At 38.5% G+C, this 19,861-nt stretch overlaps 1 protein-coding gene across 8 annotated transcripts in view; it reads right to left on the bottom strand.

Annotated features, from left to right (window-relative positions):
• DMTF1 (cyclin D binding myb like transcription factor 1) overlaps window positions 1-18,575 on the bottom strand; it is a 50,140-nt gene extending 31,565 nt beyond the window's left edge. For 2 of the 8 annotated variants that reach the window (XM_027539848.1, XM_027539853.1), the window contains exons 1-6: window positions 18,414-18,572; window positions 16,529-16,668; window positions 16,171-16,240; window positions 8,192-8,314; window positions 6,732-6,848; window positions 5,019-5,141 (exon numbers count right to left, since the gene is read on the bottom strand). In XM_027539848.1, the coding sequence (XP_027395649.1) occupies window positions 5,019-5,141; window positions 6,732-6,840 (232 nt within the window). In that variant the 5' untranslated portion in view covers window positions 6,841-6,848; window positions 8,192-8,314; window positions 16,171-16,240; window positions 16,529-16,668; window positions 18,414-18,572. Of the gene's footprint in view, window positions 1-5,018; window positions 5,142-6,731; window positions 6,849-7,566; window positions 7,671-8,191; window positions 8,315-16,170; window positions 16,241-16,528; window positions 16,669-18,028; window positions 18,347-18,413 lie in introns of those variants that run through there. The other 6 variants (XM_027539849.1, XM_027539854.1, XM_027539855.1 and 3 more) reach the window with 5 other exon arrangements.
• Window positions 18,576-19,861: the final 1,286 nt, after the last annotated feature.

The raw sequence follows: 19,861 nt of genomic DNA, 5'->3' as shown, positions 1-19,861 counted from the left end.
TAACATATTCCTCACCAATATATCCACACACCTAAGTATATGTGATACACATACAAATATATTTGCTTAACAAGTATCCATTGTGCACCTACGGAGAAGGCGATGGCACCCCACTCCAGTATTCTTGCCTGGGAAATCCCATGGACGGAGGAGCCTGGTGGGCTGGAGTCCATGGGGTCACAAAGAGTCGGACACAACTGAGCGACTTCACTTTCACTTCACTTTCCTGCACTGGAGAAGGAAATGGCAACCCACTCCAGTGTTCTTGCCCGGAGAATCCCAGGGACAGGGGAGCCTGGTGGGCTGTTGTCTATGGGGTTTCACAGAGTCGGACACGACTGAAGTGACTTAGCAGCAGCAGCAGCAGCAGCGCACCTAATACATGCGTGGTACTGTTCTGGGCAATGGAGACAACAATAAACGAAAAAACCCCAAAATTCTGCCTTCAAGGCACTTGGAGTCTAGGGGGAAGACAAAATTAACACAGTATTATGTTGGAAAAGTGTTAAGGAGAAAAAATGAAGTATGGGAAATGTGTTGGTAGTAGGGCCAAGTGTTTGAAATTTTAAATAGGATGCCAGGAAAAGTAACCAGAATTTGGAACAAAGCAAGGAAAAGGGCTAGTCATGAAGCTATCTTGAGAGATAGCACTTAAGGCAGATGGAAAGCCAAGTGCAAAAAGTTCTGAGTGCCTGCTGGAACAGCAAAGACAGTGTGGCCAGAGTAGACCAAACAAGATATTGTTTGGGATTCGAAGGCCACTGTAAATGAAGACTTTGGCTTTAATTCTCTTCCACTAAGGTGACCATAGTAAGATTTAGAGCAGAGGAGTGATATAAACTGAGTTTTTCTTTAACAGGATCTCCCTGGCTGCTAAGGGGAAAATAGCCTAAAGGGCAGCCCTAGCTGGAAGGAGATGAGTGAAGAAACTAAGCCAATAATCTATTACTAGGGAAGAGGTGTTGGTGACTTGGACTAGAGTGAAGGCAAGTGAGGGTGATAAGTAGTTCAAATTGCAGATATATTTTGATGGTAGAGCCAAAAGGGCATGCAGATAAACCAAATAAGAAAGAAAATAAAATGTCAAGAATGGAATTTAAAAAAAAGTTTTTTACCTGAGGTACTGGAACAATGTACCTACCAATAATGAAATGGGGGGAAGGGTTTAGAAAGAAGCAAGTTTAAAAATGTAGCTCAGTTTTAAACATACTAGATGTTTAAACCCACTCAACATTTGGAGTTAAGAGAGGTATGGCCTGGAATAACTCGGGGGATTTAAAAGCATGAATTCTAGAGAGTAAAAACAGAAAACAAAAGCAATTAAGACTGAATCCTGGGTACTCCTCATTTAGAGGCTGGGGAGATATGGACATGTCAGCATAAGAGACTAAGAAGAAATGGACAGAGAGAAAACTAGAGAAATGCATTTCCTGGAAGCCAAGTGACAGGAAGTCTCAGACAGGAGTGATAAAAAATGTGGGGAGATCAAGTAAGACAAAGACTAAAAAAAAAAAATCACCACTGGATTTAGCAACAAGAAAGTCTCTGGAAAAAAAACTTAAAAAAAAAAAGAAGAAAAAAGAAAGTCTCTGGAGACAGCATTTATAGTATAGCATTAAAAGCTGAGAGACTGATTGGAGTAGGCTTATGGAACAAAGGAATTAGAAATGGAGGCAAGTATAGGCAATTCTTTCAAGGTACTTCTGTTCTAAAGGGAAGTAGAGAAACTGAATGGGAGCCCAAAGTGAGCTAACAGGACATTTTATTTTCAAGAAGAAACTGTAGTATTTTCGTAATGCTGATGGGAATGATCCAGAAGACAACAAAAAAAAAAACTGTTGATTCAGAAGAGAAAGGAGAGAATTCCTGCAACTATGTCTTTAGGTAGGCAAAAGGGATGGGATTTGGTATATTGAAGGGTTGGCCTTAGCTGGGTGAAAATACAAGACCACATGGACATAGATACAAGTTGGTTTGTAAATACATTAGTAGTAGTGGAAACTTACAGAAACTATTTTCTGGCCACTTAAATTTCTCAGTAAAGTAGGAAGCAAGGGTATCAGTTAAGAGTTAAAAATGTAGAAGAAATATTGGAGGTTTCAGAATGTATGAAACAGTCATCTTAGAGTGGGAGAAAGAATACCAGATAAGTATGGTATGACTGGGATGCAACATAAGGAACCCATGTAATGATCATAAATTTAAAGCGAGAGCAGTCAGCTTACTTGTGCTTTTTCCTCCAATCCCTTTCAATTAACTATACTGGTATAGTCATAAATAGGCAGACAAATTGAACCAGGGTTGTGGTTTCATCAAAGAAAGGTGAGGTGAGGGAAAGAAAAAAGGATCTCAGGGTAAATGCAAGACAGAGATTATAATGATTTACCATAAAAACTGAAACTAGGTGAAGGAAACAAGAAAACGAGTAAAGAAGAAATAACTGCAAAGTGCTAAGGTTAATGGGTCCCACTGGGGCAAAGGACTGCAGAAGTATTAGAGAAAGTAAACTGCAAAGACAGGAATTAGTGGCAGGAAAACAAAGTCTGAAGTAGGATACAAACAGACTCCAGTTATATGTACAATAGCAAGAGTGGGATGGGAATGACAAGTAACGCAGCGTGAAGAACAAAAGGAATCAGAGGCGTAAGTAACTCCAACGATCATCTAAATGAATAATCACAAGAGGTGTATTTTTATTTTATTTTATTTTTTTAACTTTTTGACCAATTTAATATATAAAGAACTCTTACAATTTAATAAGTCAAATAACATGGCTTTCTAAACAGTCAATGAAAGAATCAAACACTTAATAAGAGATACATAAAAATGGTCAATAAGCACTTGAAGTATGGTCAGCACCATTAGTCATTAGAGAAATGCAAATAAAACTACGATGATGTATTATTTTACATTTACTAGCATGAAGTGAAAGTGAAGTCACTCAGTCGTGTCTGACTCTGTGACCCCATGGACTGTAACCCACCAGGCTCCTCTGCCCATGGGATTCTCCAGGCAAGAATACTGGAGTGGGTTGCCATTTCCTTCTCCAAGGAGTTGTATTTTTAAATAGTTTTATTTATTCATGTATGGCTGAGATGGGACTTCATTGCTGCTCAGGGCTTTTCTCTAGTTGTGGTGTGCAGGCTTCTTATTGCAGTGGTTTCTCCTGTTGGGGAGCACAGACTCTAGGGTACACAGGCTTTAGCAGTTGGTGGCATGTGGGTTCAGTAGTTGTGGTGCACAGGCTTAGATGCTCCATGGTATGTGGGATCTTCCTGGACCAGAGATCAAGCCCGTGTCTCCTGCATTGGCAGGCATATTACCACTGAGCTACCAGAGAAACTCCAAGAGTTTTAACGATGAATAGGTAATGGAGTAAACGTGTGCAAATGAATGCAAAAAGTAGCAGCAAGTGATCTACACTGATTAACATGAGAGTTAAGAGAACTTTTAAGGCTCAGGCAGATAAATGTTAATCAGTTTTATAAAGTATCTAAAGAAAACCTCAATATTAAAATTAAAGTTAAAATTTTAGAATTAATATTCATCTTCATGAAGTCCAGCATAAATGACTTGCCCATTTAACTGGTCCCAGATGGTGATGGATATAGGACTTCATGCTTTTGGGACTTTTTTAAACGTAAAAACTTTCCTAAGTTGATTTTTATCAACAAAGTTCTTACAAGTCCAGGGAACTTAAAGCCACTCCTCATAAATTCAGTCTTACTATAAATTAGGCTCCAGACTGTCCTCTTTACACAGTGATGCTATGACCCAACATCAAACAGTTCATGGCCTTTCATGTCAACACATTCATATTATTTTATCCAGGTAAGTGAACGAGTGTGTGAAGGATTTAGTCTTACTCCATAAAATAGAACAAAATATCAAGTGCAGATCAAACCTACAATCACATTCAAGGCACTCTAACCAAATCAAGTAACAGGTCAAAATTTACATCAAGATAATCATGCAAAAATTCTGACTTAATTAAATTTATTTTATATCTTGGGGATGTAATGTTCAGCATGGTGACTACAATTAATATGATACTTTTCTGCTCAGTTTAATAAGCAATTAATATCTGCTTATGAAGACATGATTTTTGACAATGAAAACCCAGTCTTAGTTCTCTTCCCCTGGAAGTTCTTGGATATGGCAATACCCTCCTCTGTGCAGAGTGCGTCACCAATAGCCCTGGGCCTCATTATCGGGGACTGAGATATCTACTCCAGCCTTGGAGGGCCACCACGGTTCAACAGATTCCATATTCTTTTCTAAACTAATGAGAAATATACTCTAACATTACAGTTGATGTGCTGTAGTCTTTCACTAACAGTATTTCATCCAAAATACTACACCTGCTTAGAATCCAGTGTATTCTAAATGATCTTGGAATATAAACATTTTAAGAACTTTCTTAGAATAAACTTATCAGGCTTCTACTTTCCATTTATCCATATAACTCATAAAAAGAACATAAACTACAAGAACCAGAATGCCTGGGTAAGACCTTAGACAAGTTATTAACCTCTCCGTACCTTAGTTTTCTCATTTATAACATAAGGATAAAAATACCTCCTCTAGAGAAAGCCTTCTCAATGAGGGTGAATATGCTTCTTAGGAGAGGAGATGAAAAAACCTTACTCTCTTTATTAAGAAAGCAAGGACATACATACATACACATAGTACATTAAAAACAAAACAATGATACTGAAATTATAATTTCATGTGGGAGAGCATGATTATGAAAAAAATGCCTAAAAAGACTCTTAGATGGGGGGGGTCAATTAAAATAAAAGCTTGAGAGATTAAACTTGGCAATATAGCAAAAGTATGTAGAGCCATGCCTGGCACATAAATAAGCACTCATTAAGAGCCGATTAAAGGAGGTTTTTTGATTAAACGAGGAGAAAAATAATGGGTCCAACTGATGGGTTAAACTGAAATGCAGTTTAATCTCTTGCAATGTGAATTCTGATTCAGAAGGGAAGCTCTATGTTAATACAGTGACTTACGTGGAAGTGCAACAACGGATATGCAAGGAGTGGAATCATCAATACTTTGATCATCCTCAGAAGACAGGCAAAGCCTTTTATGTGGAGGTTCAGTACTATCTTCTGAGTCTATTTCATCAGCTTCTAATGAAATAAAACAAGAACAAAAAATCTCAGAAATCTTCAAATCAAAAAGGAGGAAACAAAATCTTCCACAAGTAATGAATGTAAAATACTCTTATTAATTTGCTAAGTCAGAAAAAGACAGCTGTGCAATGAGACTCACTGCCCTTAACACGCCTACCTCAGTTCCACTTCTTATGACAAGGAACCAGGAACCAAGGTGGCACTTTCTAAAACACCACACTTTTGTGCTGTGATTACCTGGCTTTCCAAATTATTTCACACATAAAGATAAAGACTGGTTATTTAATTACTCACAAATATTTACTGAATACCTACCATCAGAAGTTCTGCTTCTCGAACTGCCTCTCAAGTTCAAGAAGCAGAACAATGAGAGACACCCTGACTGTCAAGGAGCTCGTAGTACAGTGGAGATTAATATAATTTCAAAATAGTTTAATAAGAACGATGAAGGTGGAATGAAGAGGCTGTTATATGAGCAGAGAAGCATTTAATTTCTGGAGGTTAAGGACGGTTTCTAGAAAAGGTGTCTTGAATTTCAAAAAGAAACAGAAGCCAGGGGAAAATGATTATCACTGGCAGTAGGATTATATGTGGAGTGATACTGAGGTATGAAAAGCTTACAGGAAGTTAGGAAAATAACAGTTGTGAACTGCTGGAACACAGATATATGAAATGTGGCAGGAAATGAAGCTGGAAAGAAAGCTGAGATGATGGGAGGCCTATGTGCCAAATTAAAGAACCTGAATTATATTCTAAAAATCCCGGGAAGCTTATTTTTTAAAAAAAAGCTTTCATGTACTATTGAATCATGACCACAATCACCAGCAGTTTGAAGGATAAATTAGAGGTTAGAGATAGGCTAAAAGGCTACTCAGGTGAGAAATGAGAACCTGAACAAAGGAAAGGGGACCTGAAACATAAGAGGCATGTGAAATTTAAGGTGCCTATGAGAAATAGAATTCAGAATAAAGAGAGGTTTAAATCACTGTAGTAGCTATGCAGAAATTAAAACCACAGATTTGAATGAAATAACCCAGGGATTAAGTACTAAGTGAAAAAGAACACAGAACCTACCCTGAACAAGGATAAACTTAAAAAGCAAAAATAAATATAAATACGGAACAGGTAGAGAAATAACAAAACCACAAGCCTCAAGTCAACTGAATTTTAGTTCATTACAGATGATATTAAGTCCTATTCAGTCATGTAAAATTCTCTAACACAGGCTCTAGACAAAAAAAAATTCTTCTATGTTCATTGGCAGGATTATTTCTACATTTTCTAATGTACTATATATACTGCTGGTATCAAATGGTGTCAAAGAGGAAGTGTATTATAGTTAATCCATCATTAGAGATTCAACAAATTCTACTTATAAAATAGCTGTAAGATTCATAAAGATCGAAATTTATGGTATATTAAAAAAATATACAAAGTATACTTTAAAAATATAAACATGAATTAAGGTTATCTAAGAAATAACCTCCTTTTCTACTGTTCTAGACTAAACTGTCTGAGTAATAAGGTTTAAAGGTGACATGAAATCCAGAAATCCAAAAAGATTTATATGTCTGCAGGTTTTCCTACCATTATGAGGGCAATGAAGAATGAGGTTCCCGTCTGTGTCCCGAGTCAAAGTCACAGAGTCCACAGTTTCTACTGTCACTGTGTCAGAATCCTCTTCAACTGTGCTCATACTCAAATCTGTAAAAGAATAGGTTTCAGATTAAGGTTTAAAAAAATTATTTCCATATATGAACATAAAATAGCCCTCTCCAAATATATCTGCCTACAGTACTGTGTGTGTGAAATTGCAATGATGGTTCAAGTTTCAAAATTTGTTTTTAAAAAGTTTATACCAATTACTTAGAATTAGTTATAATAATCTGCAACAATCTAAAATGCAATGATTAATTAAAAACTTAAAGCATTTACTTTTTTTTTTTAAAGAGCTGTTTCTATAACATCCAATGAAAGATAGTCTATTCCAAGCTGACGTATGAGCAAGAACTCTCACCACTTTAATTGGCAGCTCTGTGATATACTCAGATGTTTAATAACTTCTGATTCTTTAGCAGAAGATCCAGCACAATTTTTCTCTTAATCTAAGAATTAGATTAAGAGAAACATTTTTTACAAGTATTTAAGCTTATTATTATCTGAAAAATATGAACACTAAATAATTTTTTTAATAATATTGAACAAGTACATATATCTATCATTGACCAAACTGTTTTCCTAATAGACATGGAGCTAGGCCTTCTTTTGAAATAGAGAACTGAGTCTTTACCTATTATTTTATACTTATTTTTTTTGTTTAGACAAACTGAATGATCAGTGCTTTAATTGCAGTATGTCATGGCTGATAGGTGGAAATGCACTGAGTTGTAATCAGTGGCCTAACTGAAGTCTTCGGGCTTACCTGGTAATGTTCAATGAAGTTCTTGTCTCAACACTCAATTTTGGTCTGGTCCACATAGTCTAGTCTAGTAGTCTAGTATTAGTCGCTCAGCTGTATCCGACTCTTTGCGATCCCATGGACTGCAGCCCGCCAGGCTCCTCTGTCCATGGGATTCTCCAGGCAAGAAAATTGGAGTGGGTTGCCATTCCCTTCTCCAGGGGATCTTCCCGACTCAGGGATCGATCCCTGGTCTCCTGCATTGCAGGCAGATTCTTTACCAGCTGAGCCATCTGGGAAGCCTCCAACTAAATAATACAGAGGACATAAGCCTTGATGTGTTTCAAATTAATCATTCAATATTTATTTGGTTCCTATATGTAAGATATTTGTCTATACATATAATTGCCACTTACACAAGTGCATTTTTCCTTGGCAGAAAAACTTAAGAACTATTAACATTTACTTGGTGAAGATCTAGTGATTTATTCAAGTTTTACTATACAAATTACTGTTTTAGAAGGACATCATTCATTTTACAATGTCAAAGATGTCATTTCCAAATTAAAGTTAAATGGAGACCATGATTTAGTTATGACGAAAATTTGCAAATCATGAGGTGAGGTACCCAGAACAAAGGAATGCTTACCTAGAAAACAGATGGATCAGCTATAGCCCTTCCCACAGAATCCAGATGCTTTCCCTTAGCCACCAGCATCACTTTCATGTTATCCAGATTGTTTCTCCCCCATGTTCCTACCTCTGCAACACTCTGAAAAAGTAATAGCATTACACAATAACACTTACTGAGAACAAACAACTGTCTGCTAGCAGTATGCTGATGACAATTTTGCTTCTAGCCTCTGTGATGTCTCAAGTACAAGAAGAAGGACCAACCCAGAATTCTTTAAGTAGAGCTTTTGGAAATCAGCCTCTAAAACTATTCTCCAGTGAAGAACAGAAATGATAGGATCCTATGCCTACTAAGTCGGTTTACATGTGGTTTCTCAACATAAGTTGTCCCTCATTAGGCAGTCAAGCTTTCTTGGAAAAAACAAGTTGAACTATACCAGTGGTTCTATGAACTGTAGACCTGGGTACATGTAACTCGATCCAGGGTGTATACTAACCACCAGTACCACAAGTATTACCAATAACTGTTATTTTTTTCTTTGTAATAGTCAGCACCTCTCTTTATATGTAGTACTATATTTCATCTTAAAGTATTAAAAAACCATACACTATCTGTTAACTCTGCCTAGGGATTTGTGGGAAAAAAAAATCCTAAACAATCAGGCCAGAAGATGTAAATTATAAACAAACTTTTCAATGCAATGTGAAATTTACAAAATTTGAATTGACTGATTTTTAAAGGATTTTTTAATAGGATTCTCATCTTCACCCCAAAGGATCAACCAAAAACTAAAAAACACAGTAAGATTTTAGGTTTAAGGGGATGCAAAACCAGTAATTAAATTTCTCGTTTTTGCAGTATTCTAATTAGAACTGGTATACATAAATGAGTCTGTAGTGCAACAGGTACAGATCCTGCTAGAGAAACATTCAATCAGTTAATATATTTCGTGTTGTTCTCATTTCTGAATCCATTAAAAACTTCTTAAAATCTGGTTTGTACCTACTCCAGAAGATGGAAAAATGAAATGTTAAAAAAAGTTAAAACCATCCATAAACTTTGCAAAATTATAGTTCACTCTCAACACGTTTATGAGACTATACCATAGAAGCACTTTTATATCCTGCATTGAAAACTGTGAAGGAAGCCAAGCTAGGTATTAAACTGAGGTTTTTCTGTACTCTTTAAAAAGTTATTAGATCAAAGAATATGACAAAATAAACTCTTAAATCATACTGCAGTCTATTTTACCGAAAGGATGTGCAAATTTATATTCCAACCATTTAGATGTAAACTCTACTCCTGGTAACCTTGCCAGGTTAAAAAAGAAACAACAAAGTTTCTTTTTTTATTAAAAAGAAACAACAAAGTAAAAACAAACAAAAAAGCACAATTTTTCATTTGATAAGTGCAAATTTGTTACTGGCTTAGCATTTTAATGAATGTGATCTCAGGACCCAAGTTAATCTAAAACTCTGAGAAAAAGTGACAATGGTACATGGAAAAGGGAGTCTGAAATAGCTAGATAGGAACTTTATCATTCTTGATAATCTGTATTATCAAAATTGAGGTGATCCCAAAGAGTGTACTAGCTTTAAAGCAGGAATCTAGGTTCATTTTTAAAAGTTTGGTAATTCATGTTGGAGATGAGTAAATGGGTCTACACTGCTTTACAAATTAATTAGCTTATCTGTTCAATCAACAAATATATATCACATTCCCAATGTGTGAGATACTCTCTAGGACAGTCGCTACTTTTTTAAAACCCCAAAATATAAGCTCTTGACTCATTTTCCTGGGGTTTCCCCCTTCTTGTAGTTAGAGCTACACGGTCTGCATTTATTAGTATTTAAGAAACTCCTCTAGTTTTCTTTTTTAGGTAACAGATTTACATGGTTCAAAATTCAAAGGTAATGGTGAAGCCTCCTTTCCACTCTAGTTCCCCAGTCACCTAGATCCCTTTCATGGAGGTAAAGAAGGCTGTTGATTTCTCATGCCTCCTTCCAGTTACTTTATGTAAGAAAATATATATATCCCTCCCTGGGGCTTCCCTGGTGGTTCAGACAGTAAAAAATCTGCCTGCAATGCATGAGACCTGGGTTTGATTCCTGAGTTGGGAAGATATACTGGAGGAAGAAATGACAACTGACTCTAGTACTCTTGCCTGGAGAATTCCACAGACAGAGGAGCCTGGAGGGCTACAGTCCATGGAGTTACAGAGTTGAACACAACTGAGTGACTAACACACACATCCCTGCCTGTTACATATACTTAACAGAAATACTATCATACTACAGACACTGAACCTTATCTCAGTGGCTACTTTACATTGCCTCAACAGCAAGATGAAGAGATACCATTTCACTATTTCAAGTGCATGACTGCAAGCCAGCCAACAGATTAATAGCCAAGTCTTCAAGGTGGGACCTGACTTGGACGGGTGGGAGTGGAGTACAAAAGAAAGCCACTATGCAGAGGTTTTTGTGCAAGAGGGAGAGTGGCTGAATTTAAGACTGGAAGAAAAGGCAGGGGCACATTTCACAAGGCCTTACATATTCTTGGACTGTTTTAAATTGGGAAACATAATTTACATTTTAAAAAGATCATTCAGATTGCAACATGGAGGACAGATAAGGGAGTAAGTCAGGAGACAAGCAGTTGTCCAAGAAATGAGTCATTCAGAATAGGTGGCAGAAATGAAAGGAAGGAGTCTGGACAGAGGATTTATTTTGAAGGCAGTGTTGACAAGATTTGCTGAAAGGAGATTAAGAAAGGAGATTTGCTGAAAGGAGCTATTTCAAGATGATTCCTAGGCTTCTGGCTTGAATAGCTGAGTTTTGGGGCACTAAAATATCTTTTATTAAGTATTTTATTACTGTTAATACTAACAAATTAAGATATAAGGCACCCAAACAAAGATGTCAAGTTACCAGTTGGAAGCTGTAATTCAACAGGCAAGAATTATATAATGATAAATGAGTTAGTGGCATGCAAACTGTAAAGATAAGATCAACTAGATAAGTTAGAGAGAAGATAGCCCAGTATTACTGGGAAGTCAAGCAATACACAAACAAGAAAAGAAGACTGAGAAGGACCAGCCAGGATATAGGAGGAAAACAGATTCAAGAAGCACCAAGTAGTCAGTAGACTGTTAAATACTGCTGAGAGGATAAGATGGAGAAGTGACTACTTGACTGGGCAATGCTACTGAGATACAGAGAACTTTAAGTATAGAAGGTAATGCAAAACAGGTCTACAAGGTTTAGCTTTCAAGTTAAGTAGAGGGAGTAGACACTACCGATGGTAGAGTCAAGATAGCTGTTATTTATACGAAGAATACATCCGTATCTTAGTAGGACTATTAGACTAAATGAAAAATACTGGTGAATAAATCAACTTATGAAAGTAAGGTAACAAAAGTAAGTAATTTAGTGCTTTGTAATTCATTATGCATGAAACTATACCTGAATTGAAAACCCATTTTCCACTTGGTTTATCAGGGAAATGTATCAGCAATATATCTAGTATCAAATTTTGTGGGCAAATAAACACACACCGTCATCCCATTTAGATCTTCCCTTCTTTCTCTAAAATGGGTTATACTATATGTACTGTTTTACCAACTGTAAGTGAGAACTTGAAAAAAGTTTTAACATCCATTTTTAATTGGTGACATGGCATTTTGGCACACTTCCAGCATTTGGGGGGCATCTGAAACAATACTTCAGTAAAATCAAGAATACCTGAAATGTGGTACAAAACATTTATAATACTTACATGTACTTACGTTAAAATGAGAAATGCATTTGTTTACATTTATAGCTCCCAATGAACATGAACCTACTCAATGTAAAACCAAAAAACCCCACTACTCTTGGATCTGTTATTTAACACACAATTTAAGGAAATGAGTCCTTCATTCTACTCCATTTTTGTATTGATGTCAGGTTTATTCATTGGATTATCTTAAACTAGTATTTCCATCAATTAAACCTACATAATTGTCCTGATTTTCTAGGCAGTTAAGTATCTTATCACTCTCTTGTGGGGACACACTGCTCCCTTCTCCTGGTGCGCACAAGATTTTGTGCCCTCCAACAATCTGTTTCCCCAGTGCTGTGGAAGCTCTGTAATCTAATCCCACTGGCCTCCGAAGTCAAATTCCCTGGGGGTTCTTGGATCCCCAGGTTGGGAAATATGTTGTGGGTCCTAGAACTTTCTTAAAGAGTGCAAGCATTTCTTTGGTGTAATTGTTCTGCAGCTTGTGGGTCGTCTGCTCAGTGGCTCTATGGTGCAACGGATGGCGACCTCCTGTAAGAGAACTATGCAACAGGCTGTGACTTGCCTGTGAGTGTCCAGGAGTCCGGGTTGACAGTTTGGCCTTAGGCCAAACAACAGGGAGGGAACACAGCCTGCTCATCAACAGAAAACTGGATTAAAGATTTATTGAGCATGGAAAAAGACCCTCATGCTGGGAAAGACTGAAGGCAGGAGGAGACCGGGATGACAGAGGATGAGATAGGTTGGATGGCATCACCAACTCAATGGACGTGAGTTTGAGCAAGCTCCGGCAGTTAGTGATGGACAGGGAAGCCTGGCGTGCTGCAGTTCATGGGATTGCAAAGAGTTGAACACAACTGAGCAACTTAAAACTAAGTATCAAATCTTCTATAAACTAGATCAAACCAAGAAGTGGCATTTCTTCTTAGTTTTGTAGAAAAATGTCATTGATTCCCAAGCACAGTACTCAAGTTTAAGGTGGGAAGGGTATCAAATATTAGTAGAGATCACGAGAAGCAGAGTTAACACTTGGTGACCCTTGAATCTTGAAGTTGTGATTCCACACTGCAAGATGGGATGAGACTACATGGCATGAAAAACATTACAATAGTTTTATAGCAAGAAATCAGGCAAGCTACAGAACATAAAAGCACCAAAATTTTATTGGATGAGGCTGACTGAGAAACATTAGCTGAGACAAAGTTTCTGGCATAATCCAACTAATAAGGCAGTGAGGACACATTCCGTTTTCAAATGTCTTTTTTCCTGTCCCAACATAAGAAAATCACTCATTTTACTCTTCTCTGTGTGATGATCTTCCAAATTTTTGTGTTTATTGTTTTAAATAATACCTGTATCTTTTGTAACTTTTTTGCACTTACTTTCCAATATTACTAGTTAACTCTTTCATAGTGCTTTATTTGTGTGCATAGTACCCAAACTTATTTAAGCATTAACCTATTACTGAACATTTTTTTTTTTCAAGGTCTTGCTCTTATAGACTGTTTTGGCCACTATGAAACCTGGTGATAGATAACTAACACCTTAGGAAATGCTTATATGGGGATTTTCTTAGTAACATATAATAATTTGAAAAATGTTTTAAAATTTTTATTTTGAAAGAATGAAAAATCTGCTAAATAGAAAGTTTTAGTGGAAGAGAATAGGTAACAAATTCCTACATCCTGAACACGGGTACATAGGATGTCGGAAAACAGACACCACCACAGAATAACATCTTAAATAATGATTTTATTAAAAATAGGAATGGGGAACACTTCATGGTTGATGTTGAGTGCTCTGAACTACGGTCCCAGGCCCCTGGGGATTTGTTCTTTATACTTAGCACAAAGTGTGAGAAGCAGAGCTGTACATGAACATAAGGCATATTGAATTATGGTAGCTAACTAATGTTCATTATGGCTTTGTTTTAAGGTAATGACTGTATACCATAAAATGTCAATAAAGATATTACTGGGATTTATTATAATAGGCTTTAATTGTTTAAGATGTTGACTTCAATTACCAACCACTGGAAACAGTGACATTATTAAAGTAAAAGAAAATTACTTGGTAGTAATTACTTGGTGCACCACTTTATACCTCATTTGGGAATATAATCATACCATTTATTAAAAAGCAAAAACGTCTTTCACCCAGTGCATGATTTAAGCTACATTTTAAGATTTCGTCCATTCAAAACTGAGTCCTTTATGTAAAGCATCATGAGAAGCTCTTTAAAGGGAGTACATTAAATTATCACTCTACAGTGTATCTAAATATAAATATCTAACCCTCCAGGTTTCTCTGTCCATGGGGATTCTCCAGGCAAGAATACTAAATATTGTGGCTCAGCTGGTAAAGAATCCACCTGCAATGCAGGAGACCTGGGTTCAATCCCTGGGTTGGGAAGATCTCCTGGAGAAGGCAAAGGTACCCACTCCAGTATTCTGGCCTGGAGAATTCCATGGGGTCGAAAAGAGTTGGACACGACTTGGCAACTTTCAGACTTCCCTGGTGTCTCAGAAGATAAAAGAGTCTGCCTGCAATGAGGGAGACCTGGGTTTAATCCCTGAGTTGGAAAGATCCCCTGGAGGAGGGCATGGCAACCCACTCCAGCATTTTTGCCTGAAGAATCCCCATGAACAGATGAGCCTGGAATATTAGTCCATGGGGTTGCAGAGTCAGTTTTGGGCTTCCCTTGTGGCTCAACTGGTAAAGAATCTGCATGCAATACGGGAGGACCTAGGTTTGATCCCTCGGTTGGGAAGATCTTCTGGAGAAGAAAACGGCAATCCACTCCAGCACTCTTGCCTGGAAAATCCCATGGACTGAGGAGCCTAAAGTCCATGGGGTCGTAAAGAGTCGGACACGACTGAGCAACTTCACTTTGGGAAGATCCCCTGGAGAAGGGAAAGGCTACCCACTGCAGTATTCTGGCCTAGAGAATTCCACAGACTTTCGCTTTCACTTAGATTAAGTATATCAATACACTGAAGCTGATTTTTAAACCACACTTCAACAGATATAAAACAACGTGGATAGTAAGTAAGTCTAATAAGCATTTCATTTGCTGCATTAACACCTAATGGTCAAAAAAGATTCTTTTGACAACCAGGTGCTTGAAAGAATGGCACACAACTAAAACAACAGCTTAAAAAAATGGGATAAGGTTAATATCCCTCCCATATACCCACCAAACAAACAAAAACAAGTTAAATTGCTCATAAAGGGCTATCCAGTGTGCTTTCTCATGACAACTTTCTGCTATTCAGTCATGGAATGGGATCTTTACATAAACTTGAAAAAGAAGACATGATAATCAGGCTCCTTCTTTTATTTAAGTTTACCATTTACCTTTCTGAAATCAAAACAAAAACAAAACATATTTTTGACTTCTATTACAAGCATCCTCTTCACAAAAGGCAAAAAAAAAAAAAATGAAGGGAGAAAATGATAGGAAAGCAAACAAATACCACATACATTTCATAACTCTGTATGTTACTAATCATACTTTAAGACTCTTGGCAGTAGGTTTTTCATTTTCTCAGGTCATTGCATATCATTTGAGGACAGAAAAGGCTTTGGAACTCAAAGCATTTAGAAGCATACCAATTCCTAAGGAATTCTTTTATATGAGGGGGGGATAAGTGCTAAAAATGATGATGTTAAGAGAAAACTATTAAAAAAGAAAATACCACTTTGAGAAAGCAGGCTAATGCTGCTGCTGCTAAGTCGCTTCAGTTGTGTCCGACTCTGTGCGACCCCATAGACGGCAGCCCACCAGACTCCCCGACCCTGGGATTTTCCAGGCAGGAGTACTGGAGTGGGTTGCCGTTGCCTTCTCCAAACAGATGCTACATATGATATTAAAAAACTGGAACTCTTTCTAATTACTGTTTTAAAGTTTTGATGTTTTTACAAGAAGACACACTTCCCAACCCCCTCAAAATTTTAACAACAATGTACCAGGCACTGGGTTCACATTAACTGATTCACTGTCACAAATGTTAACTTAAGCCAACGTTTTTGATGGAGCATGAAGAAAACAACTTTAAAACAATATTATTTTCAGGAAACACGTTTATTACAACATTAATAAAAATTAGGGTCTACAGTTGTTAGATAAAGTGAGCAGAAAGGTAAACATGCGGGAAAGTAAGGTCTACTTTTGTTGTTTTTACTTCAATATTAACTACTAAGGTCTAGCTAACCTTACAATTATACTTCTCTCTCCTGCTTCGGTGAGGGTGAAACGAAATAACTTTTCTTCATCTTAGAAGCCTGTAAAAAGAAGAAAACTTGGGGTGGGGTGGGGCAAAGACTAGAAAGAGGACAACTACCTTTTTGGGGGAGGGGATAGAACTCTCTACCAGTAACCATTTCCCAGCCATACTCTGCTTTCAAAGCTCAAATTCTAACCCCAATACTCTTTTGTGATTGCTTTCTCTCAAATAATTCTAAAACCTGAACACTCAGAGAAAAATGTTTATATAGCATATATTTATTTATATAATTGCTTAAACTATGGACTTAAAAGTTCTATATAAGTATGCAATGCCCAGTACTTACTGATTAACTGTTGATGAAGACAGGGCAATAGCATTTTGGCTCCACCATCTAGCTCAACTGCAATCAATTAAAGAGATTCACGGAGAATATGCTGGTTCTAGATCAGTCCCAAAAAGCATATTTTGGGGTGAGCCTATCAACTAAAATAGTAAAAAAAAAAAAAAAAAAAAAAAAAAAAATTAGCTTGTTTGGTGGCACATAAAAGTAACTTAGTATATGGGAGTTAAAATAATAAGATAACAAAACAAGAAATGCATTTTTTCTTCATAACACGTAATTTCAGAAAGGATCAAGATATTTTTTGTCCCTTGTGAATGAAGGGAAAAAAACTTGATTTTCACACCAAATTTTACAGTCTGACAACTTTTGTAACGACAAGGAACGTAAACAATATTTTCCTGAACCTTAACTAGGTCTCTAAATCTTAACCTAATAAATGAATCTTACCACTACAGCAACAGAGAAAAAAGCTAAAAACTGTGGTGATGTTACACCAAAAACTTAAACGTTTAAGTGATGGTAAACTATTCAGTGAGAAACACAAATTTAAGACTACAGCTAAAAGGAAAAAAATCTGAAGTAATGGGAAAACACGAAAATCCTTCACTAAAACATTTTTGTTTGTAAAACTTTTAACATAATGCCAAGAATGTTTTATACTTCAACTGGAGTTTAAAAGCTATAAATGGTTGTCTTTCGTGAATTCGAAGCAAAGGTAAAATCAGTGAAGATAAAACATTTTCAAATGGTATTATTGTAAGTTTAAAATACTTAATATTAGAAAGCAATCCTACAGAATTCGCATCTTGTCAAAAGTCCCAACGAGTAGCCTCACCTACTGTCAGAAGGTGCACAAAGATGAATAAAGTTACGAGAAAATAGGCATTGGATTTGAATTTCTAAATTCAATCAGGGAAACGGAGTCCTTTTACATTTCATTGACTTATCACCTCTCCTTATTTACACCAAATTATTTTTATTCTAAAAACATATGCTGTATCATTCAACTGCATAGAACAGCATTTCGTCACTTCTACCCTCAAATCTACGCCGCAGATTCACTTAAGACTCTCAAAGTCTATTTCAAAGGACGAAGATTTCAAATTTTAAGAACTTCCTCGAATTTCGGCAAAACACGATTTCCATTTTGCAGGCGCATATTCCTGCTCTCCGTCGGTTTAGGGTTGTCTCCCCGCAGTCCAGGTCCCATCTTTCCCTTTTCTAAAAGACTCAGGCTGACAACCTGAGTTGTACGGCCAGCAACCCCGATTCCCTCCGCCTTGGGCCATCTCCCAAAAGATGGGAGATGTGAAGACACAAAAAGGTACGAGGAAAAAAAGAGGTGCGGTGGGGTGGGGCGAGACCCGCCCCAATCCTCTCAATCTCATCCAAGCCCACCTCTCCTTCACTGGACCAAAAAACCCCGAAAAGATAACAAAAACATAAGAAAGGAACCCCCACTCCCCATCGCCCCCCAGAAAGCTAGGAAAGCTTCTTTACTTTCCGTGTTCCCGGGCCCGATTCTCTAGCCAAGCTCTCGGCCCACCCCACCCCCAGGGGTCCCGGCGCCATTTAGCTCCTCCGAAGCCGCCATTTTCCGCCCCCGCCGGATCGCTAGCTGTGCCTCGGCGGCAACTCGCTACCCTGTTCTGCAGCCCACGCCACCACCGCAAGCCCGGCCCCGAAAAGGAGGCCCTGGCCTGAGCTTGCGGGAACGGCAGCTTCGGCGTCACGAAGGCCCAGCTCCGACCCCGCCCGCGGTGCCAGAGCGCCTGCAGCTGGCGCCGGCCGGCGGGAGCAGGCGGGCAACAAGGGGGCCGGACAGACTCCACTGGGCGGAGCGGCCCTGGCGGCGGTTGGGACCTGAAGGTTCTATCGCACTTACTTCCTGTTTTGGGTCCGGGCACTTTGGAAGAACCAGGATGGAGGCTCCAAAAAATACCAGGATGGAGGAAGCAGCCACGGGCAAGAGTGGCTGCAGCTGGAGTGAGCGAGCGCTACGAGCCACCGGAAACGGAGCTACGGCCGCACCCCGCCCCCAGTCCCCGCACGCTCCCCCGCCCGGCCTCCTCTCCCTGGGGTTGGCCCTGCGCGCCGGCTGTTGCGTCACTTCCGGCCATGTCGGCGCGCCAAAAAGGGTCTCTGGATATTGGAGGTTCGGTCTTTCTCAGAGTAGGGGTTGTTGTTTGCTGTTTTCCTTACCTCACACTAGGAAATTTAAGTACTGACTTCCCCGTTACTGGTATTGTGTAGGAGGACCGTCTTTTTTCGGCGCAGCTGTGATCCTTTTGGCCCGGGGACCGTTGGCCCTCGCGAGCCGTCTTTCGTAATTACCTAGGGCCACAGAACGGAGGGAGCCGCCGTGTGGAACGGCTTGAAAGCGGGGTCTGGATGCAGAGGAAGGCCGGAAATTGTGTGTGTGGCTCTTCTGACTGGGTCCGCCCTGCTGTAGGCGCGTAGACGTGTTACCTGTTGAGCATGTGATGCAATTCTTGGTGAAATGTATGGTCTGTGAGTGTAGGAAGATGGTAGTCTGCAATACACAGTACGCCTTACAAAGCCCGGCCCTGACACGCTGGTTGCTCGTTACCCGGGGAGCTTTCAGGAAGGGAAATGCTCGACCCCGCTCCCAAAGTCATCAGCCTGCCAGAGAACCGCCCCGGCAGAAATTTTTGTTTTGAAAGCGTTTCGAAGATGAGTGGTCGGAACCCTGTTACAACTCTTGTGATTCTGACCTCATTTTATCTGTTTATAAAACTGGTTTATTGTGCACTGCTTTTCTCTCACTAGGGGGATGAGAGGAGTTCAGAAATGAGATTTGAGAAATTTCTTGAGTCCAGTGAGTATGTGTAGACTCACACTACATGGTCACAGAGGGAATGTGGTCAGCATCAGTTGTAAAGGTCAAACGAAGGCTGTCAAGATGGGAATATATACGTCTTGAACTTAACTAATCAAGTCAATAATGCTTTTCCTCTATATTTTGCTTTACAAAAATTGTTTTATATAACTGGTTTGAATACAAAATATAGTTGAAAGACTTCGTGGAAGTGACACTAATTCTTTGAAGAAAGGGGAAGAAACTATACACAGAAATGAGTTTGGATAGATAAATATTTACTTAGATTTTAAGCCAAAGGTGCAAAAGTTTTACCAGTAGTCCACATTATTTATTCTTTGGGATAACTTTCTCACTCATAAATGTCGCATTTCATAAAAATGGAAAACGAGATACCGTCACACACCGATTAGAAGTGCTAAAGTCCAGAACACCAAGTGCTGATGAGACTTTGAAACACTACGGAACTCTCATTTATTGATTGAATGCAAAAA

Source organism: Bos indicus x Bos taurus, chromosome 4 (genome assembly GCF_003369695.1).
Source record: "Bos indicus x Bos taurus breed Angus x Brahman F1 hybrid chromosome 4, Bos_hybrid_MaternalHap_v2.0, whole genome shotgun sequence".
Classification (NCBI taxonomy): Eukaryota; Metazoa; Chordata; class Mammalia; order Artiodactyla; family Bovidae; genus Bos; species Bos indicus x Bos taurus.
This window is presented reverse-complemented; position numbering and strand designations above follow the sequence as displayed.